This window comes from Larus michahellis, chromosome 16 (genome assembly GCF_964199755.1).
Source record: "Larus michahellis chromosome 16, bLarMic1.1, whole genome shotgun sequence".
Taxonomy (NCBI): Eukaryota; Metazoa; Chordata; class Aves; order Charadriiformes; family Laridae; genus Larus; species Larus michahellis.
In genome coordinates, this window is record NC_133911.1 from 3,254,982 (window position 1) to 3,272,699 (window position 17,718).

Sequence of the window (17,718 nt, forward strand, 5' to 3'; positions counted from 1 at the left end):
ACCAGCTGCCCTGGGGCTGGTTTTCCTTTTCTCTCCCAGGTTTTGGGGGGGCACGGGAGCATCTGCGGCTCATTTTAGATCGGAAAACAAATGGGGTTTACACTTCAAAAGCTGATTTCAGTGCTGCTGATCCCTCCTCTAGCTGTTTATTGCCTTGACTGACTGCCTTTGCAAGTAGCTAACTGTCGTCATTAGGTTCCAGGGTGAACAAGCACCTGAACAGCACAAGGAAGGTAGTTCTCCTGGGACAAAACTGATCTCAGCATCCCGGCTTTGATTTTGGGGTGCCTGTGGTCCTCTCGCTGCCCTCTGCTCCGTTCTTAGCTCCTGGCCTTTGTACCACATCAAGAGGTTGCTGCCAATTCGGGTGCCGCATCCCAGCCTGTTGTGGCTTGTCAGCAGCCACCCAGCACCAAGATTTCCTGGCAAAGCCATCAGGTAAGGTCAAAATCCTCCCCAAATCCAGCAAACTGGACAAAAATCCCAGTGATAAATGAACAGGGGCTGTGACATCCATCCTTGCAGCTGGAACGTGGGGTATTAGGCTCCTCCAGCAAGGGGAAAAATAGAGATATCTTTAATTAAAGAGCAATTTGTTGATCAGCCTGGCATCCCAAGAGACCTTTGCCTTGCATGGGCTGATTCCCATGGAAGAATTTGGGCTCGAGCAGCACGAGGGCATCCTGAAACGGGCTTTTATCGCCTCCATCTTCAGCCAGCTTTCCCTGCTGCCTGGCAGCCTGTAAGTGAAAGACCTGGGAAAATGTGATAGAGGTGTGTATTTTTTTTTTCTATTTTCAATCAAATTAATTTATTTATTTTGATCTCCCTGATCAGGAGCTGCTGTTCCCCCCGCTCTTCCCCCAGCAATGATTTAATGACATTTTTCCCGTGGAGCCGCGCAACCAGTTTTCAACTGGGGAGGAAAAAAAAAACCACCGCCGAGGCGGCGGCGGAAAAATGCTCTGTCGGGACAGAGAAAAGAGGAGATAAAAAAACCACAGACACAAAAAAGGAGGAATTGGAAGAAATGCGACTGCAGGTGGGGAGGAGACATGGGATCCCCTGAGCCCGATGCTTTGCGGGTCAGGGCTGTCCCCAGGGATGCTGCCCGGGGTTCGGCTGCGTGCCGGGGCGTTATCCCGGCGGGGCCGGCCAGCCTATTTTTCCAGGCGAGGAAATATTTAACCGCAGCGTCAGCGAGCAGGGCAGGCGGGTGCAGGCATGGAGGGTGGCGGGCAGCGCCCGGCCCCCTCTGCCCCCCCGGGCCAGCCCCAGGGTGAATCCCTGCAGCTCCTTCTGCACCGCAGCCGGGAGGCCAAAAACTGCGCCTATTGCCCCTACAGCCGCTTCCCGGTGGGCGCCGCGCTGCTCACTGCCAGCGGAGAGATCTTCTCGGGTAAGCCAGAGCCGGCCGATCCCCCCCTTTAAGTTTTGGGGTCCCCCACGCAACCCTTTGGCCATGCGTGGGGGTGCAGAGGGGTCAGCACAGGGTGCTGGTGTCCCCCCCCCCCGGCTGCATCTTGGCAGCCACCATCCCAAAGCGAGCCAAAGATCGCGGCAGATGGGAAAATATGGGAAATAAATAGTGGAAGCAGGGAATGCGCTGGCGAGAGCCTGGGATTGGGCGGCGCACAGGGAATACGGCTTTTTTTTTTTGAAAATTCCTCCCAAAAAGTCACCCGGAGGGAAGCTGGGGGGGTTTGAAGGTGGCTGAGCGGGTGCTGGGGTCTTCCCTGCAGGGTGCAACGTGGAGAACGCCTGCTACAGCCTGGGGGTGTGCGCCGAGCGCACCGCCATCCAGAAAGCCATCTCCGAGGGACACACCAGCTTCAAGGCCATGGCCATCGCCAGGTAAGGGCACGCCGAGAGCCACCACGGGGGGGGAGCAGCAGGAAAAACCCCAAGGGGCAGTTTCTGCTGCAGCAACCTGAGCATTTGCCGGGGTGGGGGGCGGGGGGAAGGCAGGTTTTTGCATGGTTTTTTTGAGGAACTGGGCAGGGAAATCTGGTGTGGCTCTATTTATTGGTGGATGAAGGTCTTCTACAGGTGTTCTCCCCCCCCCCGCCAGAGACTGAGCTCTGTGCCCTTCTCCTTTGGCAGTGACATGGGGGACCACTTCATCACACCCTGCGGTGCCTGCAGACAAGTGATGAGAGAGGTGAGGGTTCACGCGGGCGCCCCGGGTCCCCTGACCCCAGGCATCGTCCCCTGACCCCAGGCATCATCCCCAACCCCAGGCATCACCCCCTGACCCCAGGCGTCATCCCCAACCACCAGCACCTCCCCCAAAACACCCAGAGGTGCAAAGCGGGGGTTGCAACCCCCAGCCCCAGCCCCAGGGTAGGCTCTGGGCTCCTCAAATTGCCCTATCCACTGGGAAAGGGGTATTCCTCCCTGTCCCACGGGAGCGGGTGTCCGGTGGTCATTCATTAACTCGCCCTCTCCAGGGGGTTTTATTCCTCCTGGGAGCTGCTGGGTGCAGAGTTTGGCCCCGGAGCCGTCGCCCCAGCTCTGCCAAGCCTGAAAACGGGGGTTTTCCTGCAAAAGCTGAGTTCCCCGCAGAGCCCATCCCGCTCTCGCCTCCCTCCTCCCCGGGGGCACACTGGCACCCGCAGCCTGTTTTTTGGGTGGTTAATATTTAATGGGTCGTGGGGCTCGGCTCGAAGGCTGGATTCATCAGGTTCGCAGGCACCGGGACTCACCCTGGCGGGGGGCAAAAACACAGGATCTGAGCCCAAAATACCTATGGGGGCAGATGATGCTGAAAAGCCGCCCCAAAATACACGCAATAGAGGCGGATGTTCACCATGAAACCAGCCAAAAAAAGGGTTATTTGAATAATTTGAGGAAGAAGCGCAGGTTTTGCATCAAGGCACTTCTTCTCCCTCTTCTCCTCCAGTTTGGCACGGACTGGGACGTCTACCTGACCAAAGCGGACGGCACCTATATCGTCAAGAAGCTGGAGGAGCTGCTGCCACTCTCCTTCGGCCCCGAGGACCTGAAGAAGGTGTGAGCAGCGCGGCCGCTGACGGCCTTTGCCCTTCGGCAGCAGGGGAGGATGGTTTTCCCCAATTTCCCCAGTGTGTAAGCGGCTTTTTGGGCACGATGCAACGGGAAATGCGTTTATAGTGTTAAGTTACCCATTCCTCTCACTCGTTTTCTGATTCAGCGCTGATTCGCAGACACCGGCCCCACCTCACCCCAGGGAAATGGCGAAATCAAATTGTAGAAATTCCCTGTTATTAGAAAAAAAGTGTCCAGATATCGCTGTAGGCGAGGGGGGAGATCGCAGGCAGAAAAGGGTTTGATGCACGGCTCAAGCTTGGGCTTGTTGGTCCAGAAATGACTCCCGAATAATGCAAAATCATTGCTTGGGAAAATGCTGAATTCTTCATCTCTAAGGGACAAGTGAAAGTGAAAAGGAAAAGCTCCATCAACCCCCTCAATTATTAATAAGCCAATTCCAATTAGGCGATTTGCTGGAGCTGGAGGGTTATCACGCTGAGCGTGTCCTTTGCTCCTTTCTCTCGGGCTTGTTTTTCTTCCTTTTATTCCGTTTGTGGGGATGAAGGAGGAGTTTGGGGGGGGCTTCTGGAGAGTTTTGTGTCTCCAGAGTAATGCCGTTTGCTGATTGTACTATTTAATTATGCACAATGAAAAATGAACGTGTTAACATTTCCGAACCAGCGCAGGGTTGGGCATTAGTGCCTACGCCCAAGTGAAATAAAAGCAGCCCTGGTTTATCTCCTGCATTTGCAGCAAAATGATGAATCACAGGGAAGGGGAAGCGGGGCCCTGGGGCTGCCCCGCTGCCAGGCAGGGCAGGGGGGGACGCTGGCGGCGCGGACAGGACACGACCAGGACATGGCATGGTCCAAAGCGCTGCTGCCCACATGGCTAGTGTCCTCCTGCCCTCCCTGGCCGTGTCCTGCTCTGTGCCCTGCTCCATGCCCTGCTCCATGCCCTGTGTGCACTGGGCTGTGCCCAAGGGTCGGGGTTTAACCCCAGCTGGCAACTGGGACCACGCAGCCGCTTGCTCGCTCCCCACCACCCCCGGCAGGGTAGGGAGAAGAGGGAGAAAAGGAGGGGAAAAAAACCCGTGTGGGTTGAGACAAAGACAGTTTAATAGAACTATAATGGGAGAGGGAAATAATAATAGTAACAACAATAATAATAACACTATAAGAATTATTATTGTTACTATAGAATCACAGAACGGTTCGGTTTGGAAGGGATCTTAAAGCCCATCCAGTTCCAACCCCCCTGCCCTGGGTAGGGGACACCTCCCACCAGACCAGGTTGCTCCAAGCCCCGTCCAACCTGGCCTTGAACCCCTCCAGGGACGGGGCATTGACAATAATAATAATAACAATGCTAAAAGAATATATAAAATAACACAACGTGCTCTCACCACCCCGTGATCGGTTGCCCAACCCATGCGGAGCAGCAATTGCAGATTCCTCCCCCACCATTATTTCTATACTGATCACGACGTCTGCGGTATGGAATATCCCTTTGTCAGCTTGTCCCGTCTATGCTCCCTCTCAGCTTCTATGGGAAGCTGAAAAAGTCCTTGACCTAATATAAACATCGCTTAGCAACAACTAAACCAATATGTGTTGTCAACGTTCTTCTCATACTAAATCCAAAACACAGCAGCTACCTGGAAGAAAATGAACTCTGTCCCAGCTGAAACCAGGGCAACAAGCCGTGCCCAGGGCAGGGCTCTGCTCCATGCCCTGCCGTGCCCCGGCTGTGCCCAAGCCGTGCCCAGGGCAGTGCCGTGCTCCGTGCCCTGCCGCGCACTAGTCCGTGCCCTGCTCCGTATCCTGCTGCGCACAAGGCACACCCTGGTGTGTCCCGGGCTGTGCCCTGCATGGCACCAGGCTGTACCTTGGCTGTACCCGGCTCCGTGCCCCGCCGTGCACCAGGCTGTGCCTTGGCTGTGCCCAAGCCATGCCCAGGGCAGTGCCCTGCTGGCGCCCTGCTCCAGGCCCTGCCGCGTCCCGGGCTGTGCCCGGCTCCCTGTCCGGCATTGCCCCGTTCCATGTCCCGGGCTGTGTCCTGCTCCGTGCCCTGCTCCGTGTCCCAGGTTGTGCCCCGCATTGTCCCACTCCATGTCGGGGGCCGTGCCCCGCCGTGCCCCGCTCCATGCCCTGTATTGCCCCGCCATCCCCCGCCGTGTCCCTCTCCGTGTCCCGCTCCATCCCCCGCCGTGTCCCGCTCCATGTCCCGCTGCTCCCCGCCGTGCCCCGCTCCATGTCCCACCATTCCCCGCTCCATCCCCCGCCGTGTCCCGCTCCACGTCCCGCTGCTCCCCGCCGTGCCCCGCTCCATCCCCGCTCCATGTCCCACCATTCCCCGCTCCATCCCCCGCCGTGTCCCGCTCCGTTCCCCCGGGCCGGCGACGGCGCGTGGGGGGCGTGTCCTCCCGCCCCTCCGCGCGCGGGCCACGCCCCCCGTGTCTGTGAGGAGAAGGAGGCGGCGGCCATGGCGGTGCGGCTGCTGCTGGCCCGGGCCCTGCGCCTGCTGCCGCGCTGCCGCCCGCCCCGATGCCACCCCCGGCCCGACCCCCGGCCCGATCCCCGGCCCGCTCCGCCGCCTCAGCCCTGGCGGCCATGGCTGGCCTGGCTGCCGGCCGCCCGCCGCCTCTTTCTGCGTGGCCCGGCCGGCGGGCTGGCGGCCGTGGCTCGGCGGGGCCGCGGCGGGGTCTGCCTGGCGCTGGCCATGGCGCTGGGGCTGGTGGAGCCGCGCCTGGAGGAGCAGCGACGGGCCGAGGCGGCGTGCCGACACATCCAGGTGCGGCGTCCCCTCGGGGGCGGGCTGCTGCGGGACCCCCGGGCCTGGGCCTGGGCCTGCCTCCCGGGAGCCCCTCGGGCACCCTCCGTGAAGGGGACGGGGGGCGGTCCTTGCCGTGGGGAGCTTCTCAGACACCATCCGTGAAAGGGATTGGGGGGGCCCTTGCTGTGGGGAGACCCTCAGACACCTCTCATGAAGAGAACGGGGTGTTCATGCTGAGGGGAGCCCCTCAGACACCCTCCAGGAAGCGGATGGTGGGGGGCGTATTATTGGGAGCCCCTCGGACATCCTCCATGAAGGAGATGGGGGGTGGGTCCTTGCTTTGGGCAGCCCCTCACACACCCTTCATGAAGGGAAGGGGGTGGTCTGTGTTGTTGGGAGCCCCTCTCACACCCTCAACGAAAGGGGGTGTGTATCTGTCCTTGCTTTGGGGAGCCCCTCACACACCCTTCCTGAAGGGGATGGGGGTGGTCCTTGCTTTGGGGAGCCCCTCAGACACCCCTCATGAAGGGTACAGGGGGTCCTTGCTGTGAGGGTCCTCTCAAGTGCACCTCCCTATCTCCCCCCCAAGGAAGGTGGGGGGGACTGCTGTGAGCAGCCCTCAGGCACATCCCCGACATGGGGACTGCTGTGGGCAGCCCCACAGATACCTCTTCCTCCCCCAAAATAGGGTACTGGGGAAGGCTCTCAGTCAGCAGCCCCTCACCACCCTAAAGCAGGTACCAGGGGGTCCTTGCTGTGGGGAGCCCCTCACTCCCTGTCCCCCTGTAAAGGTAGATGGGGGTCTCATGTCCCAGGAGGCTGGTGTCGAGCCCCCAGGTCTGTCCCTTCTCCCCAGACAGACGGGAGCCCGGCAGGGCTGCGGCAGGCCGTGCTGGCAGGGCACTGGGGACGGACGGTATTGAACATATTTCATGGGTAAAAATAGACCTTTGGTGTTCAGAGCCAGCTGTCACCTGCCCCACTAACCGGCAGACAAACGCATTCCCGTAGAGGTTCTGCCTTTCCCTGAAGTTTCTCAGGATGCTTTCTGTGCCCTGCCCTTGCTGGGTAGTTAGATTTGCTGTCTTCCCCCTTCTACTGTCCCTGAATCTGTGTCCCTTCGCTATGGGGCACATCCCTAAGGTGGCCATTGGCACATTGGGGTTGTAGCTCACAGAGAAGTGCGCTTGTTTATATCAGTTCAGGTGACAGCTGTGGCACCACCAGACCTGTATGATCGTGAACGCTGTGGTTAAACTCCAGAACAGCCCTCCTGTGCTTTGTTTTCTCTTGTCTCTTTAGATTTCCTCCCCCAGTGTTCTCCCATCACTGATTCACTCTTCGTCTAGCTTACCAACCCTCGTACTTGGCTGCCGCAACAGCTCAGGGCATTGTTTTTCCATCTGTTGTTGCTCTTAATTGGATTTTCTTTTAAATGTTATTTGCCTGATATATTTATGGAGGGGGAGAAAAGTGTAATAGTGCATCTCTTTTTAGAAGTATTTAATTAGACTTGTCTTTACAAAACATATTTACATTCTAGATTAGCAAGTGACTCCCCCTCCCCATTCCTCTTCTTTCCCATGCATCTACAGCACCCTCGGAAAGGGCACCTTTGGTAAAGCCTGTTTTAGGGGTAATTTGTTTCAGTCAAAAATATATGGTCTGCAGATTATTTTCCCTGTGGTTACAGTGATTTGAGCCTAATGGTTTGAGCCTGATTGTGGCTTTCAGGCAGGACCAACCCAAAAGGATGCATAATACCACTTAAACAGTAAGGGAGTTCTTGACTGAGTGGGTTTTTTATCGTTGTCTTTTCTTACTCCTTTCAGACAGTGTTTGTTGGAAAGAACAAGCCGCAGAAAGATCCCCTGAGCTCCTTCCGTTGGCAGGGCTTCAAGCTGGAAGAATATCTCATTGGCCAACCCATCGGGAAGGGCTGCAGCGCCGCTGTGTACGAAGCAGCTATTCCTTTCTCCTGTGAGCGTCGGGGGCATGCAGAGAGCAGCCGTCCCGCAGGGCAGGGGCCAGACGTGCAGCAGGATGGTGGCTGGGCCTCGCAGGCAGCTGAAGAGGAGCCCGTAGTGAACCACCAACCAAAAGAGGCTTTTCCGTTAGCTATCAAAATGATGTGGAACATTTCGGTAAGGTCTTAATCTCCTTGTCTGTCACTGGGAAAGTCCGGTTGAAATATTTAACGCTTAAGTGTTGAAAGCGCTAATTATGTAGCGCCCATTGAGCATGTCAAAACAAAGCTGTTGATATGTGACATTGGAGACGTCGATTGTTAGCGAGCAGTCCCAGAGCAAGGTAATTAGCATTCATCATTCCTCTGGAATCAGCATTGAGAGCTGCTGCTAGTGGAGTTGTTGATTATGGAGGTGATCCTTCTGGAAAAAAAAGCTTTTCTGAAGCTGTCTGTGATGGCAAGGTGTAAGAAACGGAAAGCCACTGCTGCCACCGCGTTAGGAAGCAGTGTCCTTGTCAGTGTCAGGATAGAAATAGATTTTCTTCTGCAAAGCGTGGCCAAGGTACGAGTCAGTGCTCACAGGGTGGGCAGTAACCTGTGTGCTGGGTCCCCTGGCCGCAGTGTGAGTGGGAAGGATCTGCGCTGGTGTTTCCCAGCCCAGGTGTCTCTTTGATCATCCACCCCCTCAATGTGGCTATTCCACATTTGAAAAAAATCCACGTGGCTTTTCCCGTTGAAGAGTTTTTGTGGCACTTGATGCGGCAAGTGGATATTCTAAGAGAGTCTTCCAAAATGCCAACATCTGAAATCCCTTGGGCTCCGGAAATACCCTGGCATTTAGCTGCGGGCTTTTCCAGTCGGGTCTTGAAGTTGAAAGTGAGTGTTAATGTATAGCTCAGAGAGCTAACAGTCAAGAATGCAGTTGAAGAGACAAATGGATTTCTTTCTACAAGTTAAGGCCTTACCACCTCCCGTGGTAAATTCTTTAAGTAGTTCCTTGCCCAGTTTTCAAAGTAGAGAAGGCAGTCCCTTCGATCTGGTCTCAGTTGGTCTAACTCCAGATACAGTGCCAGCGTCAGGATTATCTGCTTTCGGTCTGTATTGAGGCTGGATGATTTTGGAGCTTAAACCAATGTGGTGTGTAATTACTTTTTCAGGCTGGTTCGTCAAGTGAAGCCATCCTTGATGCTATGGGCCGAGAGCTTGTTCCAGCCACGAGGGTTGCCTTAGCCGGAGAATATGGAGCCGTTTCTGGCCGCAGGTACAGTCACGATGGAAACGGCGGCGGTTCTCATATGGTGACACGCTCATTTTATCCATCAATTAATTTTGCAGCACATCTGTACTGTTAAAAAGATGGCCAGAGGCTTCTGTAATAGCTCCTGAAAGTAGATAAAAATGAAGCCTTGGGATTCTTAATGGCTCAGGTGGCGTGTGCGTATGTTTTGTCTTAAACGACGGTGCCTTCAGAAGTGCCGCACACCTCAAACATCACGCAGGGACGAGCTGCTGGCTGCCTTGGGGATTTTTCTGCGGTGTGCTTTTCTCCCATGCGGTTAGGAAACGACGTAGCAATACCGCTGTTCAGACAGTGATTTAACACAGTCTTGTTTACTCTGAGGAGCAGATTGTGGCATGGCTTATTGGCATGTGGGGAATACCTGCTGGTTGGATGGCATAGTCCAGCAGGGTGTTGGAAGGACACGCCAATAACTGGGGATCAACTGGGGTCCTGCCAGCAGTCTCATGGGTGACAGTGGCCAGGCACTTCTGTGCCCTGTGTCTTAGTTTCCCCATGTGTGAAACGCTTTGATATCTGCGGTGTTAGAGTCCGGGAGGATCTCCTTTTGATGAAACGTCATTTAAATGTGCGTCATGGTGCTTTTTAATTACAGAAATACACACCTACAATCGGTAACAATTTGAATGTATTAAACATCAAGGAATTTGACTGTCACACGGTTTGACTGTACTATTTTAGAACTGGTTTGGTTGTAAAACGGGTGGTGGGCAGGGTGGTGGAAACTGTTCTAGTGCAGGGAAACTGGCGAGAAAGAAAGTGGAAAATGACTCTTCCTATTCTTGCGCCGGAGTGAGAAGTGAGCAAACAGCATGAAGGTGGAAAATTGCATGGAAACTTGTAAATTAACTTGAGTTAGCTATCTTTTTGTTCAAAAATGCGTCTTTTTGTTCGATTTGAAACAATGGAGTCCGCAGTCCAGATTGTCTGATTTAAATTTCAAATACATCTCAGCTGCCAATACAAATGAATAATGAATGCTGCGTGGTACGTCGCTAGCTGAGAACGCAACAGAGGAGCCAAAGGGTTATTTGACATTCAGGAGAGGAGAGGGGAGAGATCTGTTTTGCAGCTACAGATAGGTAACCTGACTTTCATTGTAGTAAGTGCTTCCTGCCTGTGCCATAAAATAGAGGGTCTAAATTGATATGCCTAGTGTGACGTTGACCTTTGTTTTATGTCTAGCAAAGTAATTGGTTTTTTGTCTTTTTTTTTTTCTCTAAAGCTGCTGTTGTAATTCTTTTTGAGCCGAGAAGCAGCCTGTGACTAGCTCTGCCTTTGTTAGCAGTATGGAAGGGCTAGTAGGGTTTGAACAAAATTAAAGGCTGGTTGTTAAGTGTAAGGCTTTCCAGCAAAGCTTCTTCTCCTGCACTGGTAAAGCACCAGTATTTCCTGTTCAACCGTTGTATATAGGAAAATCCAGTTACAACAGAGTCGTAACAGCCACAGGTGCAGTCTTGGTCTGCGTACCCTCTGCTGGTGCGCAGCACTGCCTTGATGATGGCTTGCTTTGCTGTGGGAAGCAGCAGGGTAGATTTTGAACTCCAGAGAGAGTGCTGAGACCTGCCTGCTGCTGGCGTGGGTCTGCTCAGGCTGTGGGTGCTCTGCATGGACGTGGGAGATGCTGGGCTGAGGCGCTGGTTAGGAAATTGGCTGTGAGGGCAGGGAGGTTGCTGTCACTGTTCTTTCTAACCAAATAGTTTCCAGGATGTGAGTGTTTGAATATTTTCTTAACATGCAGCCCTGTAATCTGTGCTGGGCAGCCTTAATGCTCTCTCTAATAAGGTTGTCACTGCAGAATAAACGTGTTTGCACACTCCTTTGGAACCCTTCGGTGGGGAGGATGTGCCATATTAATGAAAAGTAATTTCGTAAATAACAGAGATGTGTCTGTGATAAAACACAACTGACCAGGAGGCCGATGTAATCTGTGGTATCTGTACTTTTGTGCAGAAAACCTGTCCTTGGGAGGAAGAAGTTGCAGCCTCATCCGAATATAATCCAGGTGATCCGAGCATTCACATCCTCAGTCCCTTTGCTGCCCGGAGCCTTTGCAGACTATCCAGATGTTCTTCCGTTAAGCCTGAATCCCAGAGGGATTGGTCACAGCCGCACACTCTTCTTGGTGATGAAGAAGTAGGTAGAGAGAAGCTTATTATGCAACTCGGGCCTTTCGTGACACTGCCCAGCAGGGCTGCGTGTTCTGCTGCCGCGCGGGTCCTTGCAAAGATTTGGCCTGGGCTGCTGCCAAAAAGCAGAGTACATTTTTGGAAATGCCTCCTAAGACCTGTTCCAAGTCCTTGAGATTTTAACTCTTGTTCAACAATGAAGACAAGCCATTCTTTTTAATAGTTACTCCAAATTAAAGGGAGAAATGGGGAGCTTGTCCCAATTTGTCTGCCCTTCTAATTCTGAACTTCACCGCTAGTCTGAACACGCCACTAGAGACAGAGTAGAATCGGTAATGAGATTTATCAGTGCTCGGCATCTCTGGCTTTCTCAGATTTTGGTTTTGAATGGGTACTGCAGTGGCACTGACATAAAAGCACCTCCTGTTTCCCAGTCTTTGTTCTGCCTGCGGCTGGAGAAGTGCTCTGTCGTCCCTGTGTTTCAAGAATATGTTCTGTCTCCTGATTAGCACATCTCCTCATTTTTCTCATACAATCTGCATTATTAATCTGCCTCCTCTTTCGTGCAAAATAGAACATATAAAAACCTGTAAGAGTGACTACTGGAGCCCTTCGCCATGCTGTTTAAGAGGCTTGTTTTATTTGCAGTTGTTGATCTCAGACAAGAGTGCCGAAAATTCAGTGGTGGGTGTTGTTGCAAAGCAGAGGATGTGAGAGCGGCAGACAGAGGAGTGGTGTCAGGTTGGGGCTGGGAGGTGGGAATGCGTCACGGAGGTCAGGAAGACTTTGCCACATACACGCGTGCTGTATCCCCAGCCAGCCAGCAGTGAGGTTGAACTGCAAGTGAGAAGCTTCCAGGATGCTAATTCAGAGCTTTTCCTTGTTCTGACTAGTTATCCGTGCACCCTGCGCCAGTATCTGAGGGAGAGCAGTCCGGATATTCGTCTCTCCACAATGATGATTTTACAGCTCTTGGAAGGCGTGGACCATCTTGTTCGACATGGAATAGCACACAGAGACCTGAAATCTGACAACATCCTGGTTGAATTTGATTCTGGTATGTAGATCGCTGAGTAGAAATGCCAATTAAGTCATGCACAGAAGTGATGCAGCCGTGTAGGTATTTGGGAAAGTCCTACCCAGGCATGCGTTTGGGAGAAAAATGAGCATCAAACCCTTTGAAGAATCTCGGGTTTAGTTTTTAGCTTACCGCTTGCTGTCATTGCAGCACTGGGGAAGTCATTTGTCCTGTCTGTGCCTCAGATTTGGATCATTAAAATGGACTTGAAAGGAGCGTTGTGCTGTAATCAGATGGAGAGATGCGGAGTATTGCTAAGGTTTTGAGTTGCACAAGCACAGCGAATGTTGTCTGGAGCAGATGGGCATATAGTAACGCCACATCGATGCTGGAGGTGCCTTTGCTTCAGGCTCTTTGCCAAATAGCGCAGCATGGTTCTTAAAATCCCACCTCTCGGTGGGTCAGGTTAATGGTGCTGCACCCTGGGACGATGAAACGTCGGTTGGAAGGCAAGGGAACCCACAGCGTTAAAGCCCAAAGCAGTGTTTTCATCGTCTTGTTCTCCTGTCAGCCTCTGTAACTGAGTTTTTAATTACCTGAGCTCTTTTTTAGCGTGATTGAGATTTGAACAGGCAGGAAACAATAGCAGGCAGCCAGATCTGTGTAATTAAAGGTTTTGGTGCAGCAGCTGTGGAAGGTTTTCAGCAATAATAATGCTATCCTTTTTTTCTGGAAGGAAAAGCTGCTCTGGAGCAATTCTGAATGTGGTTAGGAATGATCGAAAGCATCGATTTTTCCATATCGGAGTCTGGAGAAGTAATGATTCTACTTTACAATGTTTGACTTGTCATCAGGACAAAACTATTAACTATTGCAAAGTTTCTCCAACCTTTTGCTATAGCAAAGTGTGTGTGTATATATATGTAGAAGTATATATATAAAAATAAAAGTGTGTATATATATATTTAAGTGTATATATATATGTAGCTTTTGCTGTAGATAAAAAGAAAGGGAAAAAATGAATATATTCCTCCATCATGGATGAGTCTCTAACCTCAACTGTCTTCAATTTTATGGTATCCACGACATTTTTTGAGACGCACGTGCCATGGGGAGCAGTAATATCATTTAAACAGGAAATGGAATAACAAGTTTTGTTTTAATAAAACCAATATTTCACCTAATGTCACAGAGGAGAAGCAGGAAAGCTGCGTGTGGTTGTGCTGATTCCTGGGGGTTTTGAGATTGTTCCTGCAGAGTCTCTCTGGTTTCCGTGTGATGGACAGCAGGTACTCCTGAACTGAACGCTAACTCTGCTCGCCCTGTGTCGTTCGCAGCTGACTGCCCCTGGTTGGTGATCACGGACTTCGGTTGCTGTTTGGCAGATGAAAACATCGGCTTGAGACTGCCTTTCACCAGCTCTTACGTGGATCGGGGCGGCAACGGCTGCCTTATGGCACCCGAGGTAAATCCCCCAGTAGCAATGGTTTGTCTTGCTGGTTGTCAGCTTGTCCTGCTGGTGGGACTAAAAAGTTTCAACCGAAGCTGTGATGCAGGCTGTGATAGGAACTTGAAAAAGGCTGGGATTGGGTCTAGAAGCAGTGGAAAGCATACCAGCACATCACGTTGCCATGATTTGTCCCTGAGCCTTCCCCAGCGTGCACACAGCAATACTTGCTAATGTGGCCTCTGCTGGTGTGTGTTCACAGTAATACCTGCTGAAAACCTCTGCCATCAGAGTGATCATTTTCTGTCCGTTCCTGCTTATTGACATAACTTGATCATGCAAGACAGGACCCGTAGCATAACTAATCTCACCCTCTTGGGGAGCCGTGTCCCGTAAAGCAGCGTAGAAGATCCTACCTTGAGTTACGCTTGATAAACATCTCTGTGTTAATAAAAAAAGTCCCCTTCAGTCCTGTGCTGAGAAGCTGTCGAACAGACACCTTGAGTGCTAAAAGGTGAAACATCATCAGTGGGTATTACGAGGCAGAATTGACCTTTCCCACAAGAAGGTTAATTTTCAGTCTTTTCTCTGGCCCCTTTCTGTGTAGCTATGAAAGAAGTTTATGCAGCAGTCCTTGTGTTGCGACAGTAGTTTTTGGATGAAGTTCAAGGTGGTTGTGAAATTATGTACAGGTCCTTTTTATTTCGCTGATGATGACCGTAGTAAAAGCGAAAACACCCTTAACTTGACCTGGAGCACCTTGCCTTGCGTTGCCTAAGTGCTGGTGCAGTATCGGTTGTTCATCTGCATGTCTCCTGTCAGCCTAAAATCCCAGAGTGAAATAGCCCTCGGGACTCTGTGAATGCTGGTCAGGGGCAACGATTAAAGCCTAGGCACAATGACCAAACTCCTCCCAGCGTCCTGGTGGGCTGAGCGATGTCTAGAGCATTCCAATAGTGAATATTTGCACCAGAGATTTAGATGAAACCCAGCTTTGGTTTCAGTCTCAGTTTATTACAGCGAAAATGCTGTCTCAACCCTTGAAAATGAGTTTTAGCACAGAGCCCACACTAGAACTGTTTATTTGAACATCGCCATCTGTGTGACAGGTGATCACAGCGTCGCCTGGCCCAGGCACGGTGATCAACTACAGTAAAGCTGATGCTTGGGCTGTCGGAGCAATCGCCTATGAAATCCTTGGCCTGGCCAATCCTTTCTACGGCCACGGGGACTCGACTCTGGAAAGCAGAAGTTACCGGGAAGACCAGTTGCCGAGCCTGCCCGATCACGTGCCCCTTGAGGTGAAGCAAGTGATAAAGATGCTACTTCAGAGGGATCCCAACAAGGTAAGAAACTGTTGTCTTGAAGAAGTTGTCTGACCAGCCTTTGGGAGTATTCTTTTAGATCATTTCACTCTGGAGGGCTCAGGACTGTATTCCAGGTGTCACTGCAGTCTAGATAATGATCAAAGACAAACAAAAGGTCTTTGCTGAAGTAGAGTGTGGGCACTGAATAGTTTCAGGAAATTCAGTGGATGTTTGTGTCAGAGGCTGGACCTCGAATTGGGGGGGGGGTATGTGCAGCTGCCTGATAATAAATAGTGATAAAGAGCTTTTTTTTATTCGTTGAGACTTTGTGGTGCCTTATGGGAGGCCTGGGGAACTTTTGGCAGCATACACACTACATGTGATGGGGTTGCAGCAGGATCGGCTAATCTTCCCTCTCCTTCCTTTTGCAGAGATTGTCTGCTAGAGTTGCTGCTAACGTGCTTCACCTAAGCCTCTGGGGGGAAAGTGTTCTAGCGTCCAAGACCCTGAAACCCGACCAGATGATCGCCTGGCTTCTCTGCCAGTCTGCGGCCGCTTTGCTCACAGACAGACTGGTGGATAAAAGCCGGGTAGAAACCAAAATGAAGATGTGCTTTTTGGCAAACCTTGAGTATGAAGACCTCTGGGCAGCGCTATTCCTGTTGCTGGCCTGGAGGAGCCGGTCTGGGTGAAGAGTACTATCGGGGGCGTGACCGTGTGATAGATAAACAGCACTTTTAAAAGGCACATAGGAATCTGTCTTCTCTGTCTGCCTGAAATCCTGTAGTGCTTTAGGGAACAAAGCTGCAGGCCTGCGTTTAAGAGGTTTTTGAGTTTATCTCTGGCAAGTGTTAGTACACACTGCTTTTCTCTCCCTGCTAGAGGAAATGCCCTTGCCTCGTTACACTTTTGGTGAGGGTTTGCAGACCTTGCAGGTGTCCTGAGGTACGTGGTGGGTTTCACTCACATTTGGGAATTCATCGTTGACTTCGAGGTTGTGTGTTGAATGAAGCAAGTTCCCTTTCAGAAGGGGATGTGTGTGGGAGGAGGCACTGTCTAGCTGCTCTTTACACGGAAGCATCACGGATTTGAGCAATACACGCAGAAAGCTGAGCTGACAAAGGGATGTGCAATCTTTATTTTTTTAGGGTGGCCTTAAGATGATATTCCTCTGCAGCTGCAGACGTATCTGGCTATAACTGACAGCCTAAAAGCCTCCTACTGAGGTGCTAGTGAGGTAAGGTGAGCGTCAGGAGCTGCTTGCTTCTTATGATAATGCGCCATTAAATACCTCACTAGTTGTACACAAAATAGGACAGTATGATGAACCCGAAACCTGCTTATATTTGTTTCTCGACTGTTGTATTTGTGCAGTGGCTGCTGCTGCAGGGTCCAAGGCCGAGTCAAACTGTGCCTGGTTAGGGATAATTCTGCAACCGAAATGCTTAAAGAGTCCCTGCTTAAAGAGTTTAGTGTGATGCCCTTCTGTTTTACCTACCTGTTTATTCTGTTTAACAATGAAGTAATATCCTTTGCTCGGGGAGGATAAGAGACATCGATGTTTGAACGACAACAGTGGTGTTTATGAAAACATCATTCGATTTTGTGTCTGTAATTGTGTTTAGAGGAACATGGGGAGAAAGTTGTTGCACAATAAATGGAAGATTAAGCTCTGCTGCCGAGTGGGTTCTCTAAATCTTGTTCATCTCTGCTCATGGGATCCAGGCTTTCGGTTGTGGAGGCCTGTGGGGCTCCGTAGCCCTGGTTCAGTGGTGTCTTAAAAGATCGTTCAGCTCTTTCCAGGTCCATCTCCAGGAGATGTTATTTTATTCCAGCAAGTGGAGTTTCCCAAAGTGGATTGGACCTTGCCTCCTGAATGTGCCTGTTCCCTGCTCTCCTGAGCGGTAAATCACTGGCTGCTCCTGCACTTTCCAGGTTGATGTCATGGTTTGCCAAATGGCTGGTATCCCTAATCGTTACGCAGTAACGTGCCATCGAGGTCTCACACACTGCAACGGCGTCTGGTTCAGCAACGCTGCAAAACTACCTGGCAGGGAATAGCCCTGCTCATTCTGTCTGTGAACACGGGACGCTGCTGGGGATGTAAAGAAGGCTCAGCAAATAGCACAGGGCCTGGGAAATCACAGAAAATGAGCTCTTTGGGGTAAAAGCTGCAAAAATTGAATTTTTTAATCTTGGTCTGACCCTAACTAATACTGCTGCTGCTGTTTTCTTACATACTGAGCTCTTGCAGTGCATTTTTACCTTGGATGACTGCCTTGAATTTGTGTGTGCACTCTCCCTTGAGCTCTGTACCCCCGGACTTAGCAGCCAGTTCCCCAAACGCTGTCGCTGGAGCTTTTTGAAGAGTAAATACGGTCGCTTTTTTGGTAGATCTCGGCTCTGACCTCTCTGTTGTTCTGCTGAACCAGCGAGAGCTGGTTAGCTCAGCAAGGCACAGCTCTGCTTTTTGACTCTTTAATCATCCTTCCAGTACCAGGCATGGAATACACACGTATTCCACACCTACACCAACTGTGTGGAGCAGGCTCTCTGCTGTGAACATGCTCTGTTTTTTTTTCCCCCTTGACTTTCCTCCCAGGTCCAATTGCTACACGAGTAAGGGAGCAAAATTAGGAGCCAGAGTCGTCTGATTTCAAGCGTGTCGTTTTTAGGCCAACCAGGGTTTGGGCTGTGCCGGTTAACTCCAGACACTGGAAACTTGCTTCCCCTGGAAATCATCTCATTTCATCTCTCTGGCCTC

The 17,718-nt window shown here is 51.5% G+C and overlaps 2 protein-coding genes across 2 annotated transcripts; both read left to right on the plus strand.

The window, feature by feature from the left end:
* Positions 1-957: 957 nt before the first annotated feature.
* On the plus strand, positions 958-3,755 carry CDA (cytidine deaminase). Its single transcript, XM_074560780.1, is given in 6 exon segments — positions 958-1,164; positions 1,166-1,214; positions 1,217-1,399; positions 1,743-1,854; positions 2,104-2,161; positions 2,903-3,755. Coding segments are annotated over 6 exon segments (606 nt in total). The 5' UTR covers positions 958-1,074; the 3' UTR covers positions 3,017-3,755.
* A 1,666-nt stretch (positions 3,756-5,421) lies between these two features.
* PINK1 (PTEN induced kinase 1) lies at positions 5,422-16,628 on the plus strand. Its single transcript, XM_074560781.1, has 8 exons — positions 5,422-5,802; positions 7,617-7,928; positions 8,911-9,014; positions 11,007-11,189; positions 12,076-12,239; positions 13,538-13,665; positions 14,757-14,993; positions 15,386-16,628. Exons 1-8 carry the CDS (start codon positions 5,494-5,496, stop codon positions 15,644-15,646), a joined length of 1,698 nt encoding a protein of 565 aa, XP_074416882.1. The 5' UTR covers positions 5,422-5,493; the 3' UTR covers positions 15,647-16,628.
* The last annotated feature ends 1,090 nt before the right edge of the window (positions 16,629-17,718 follow it).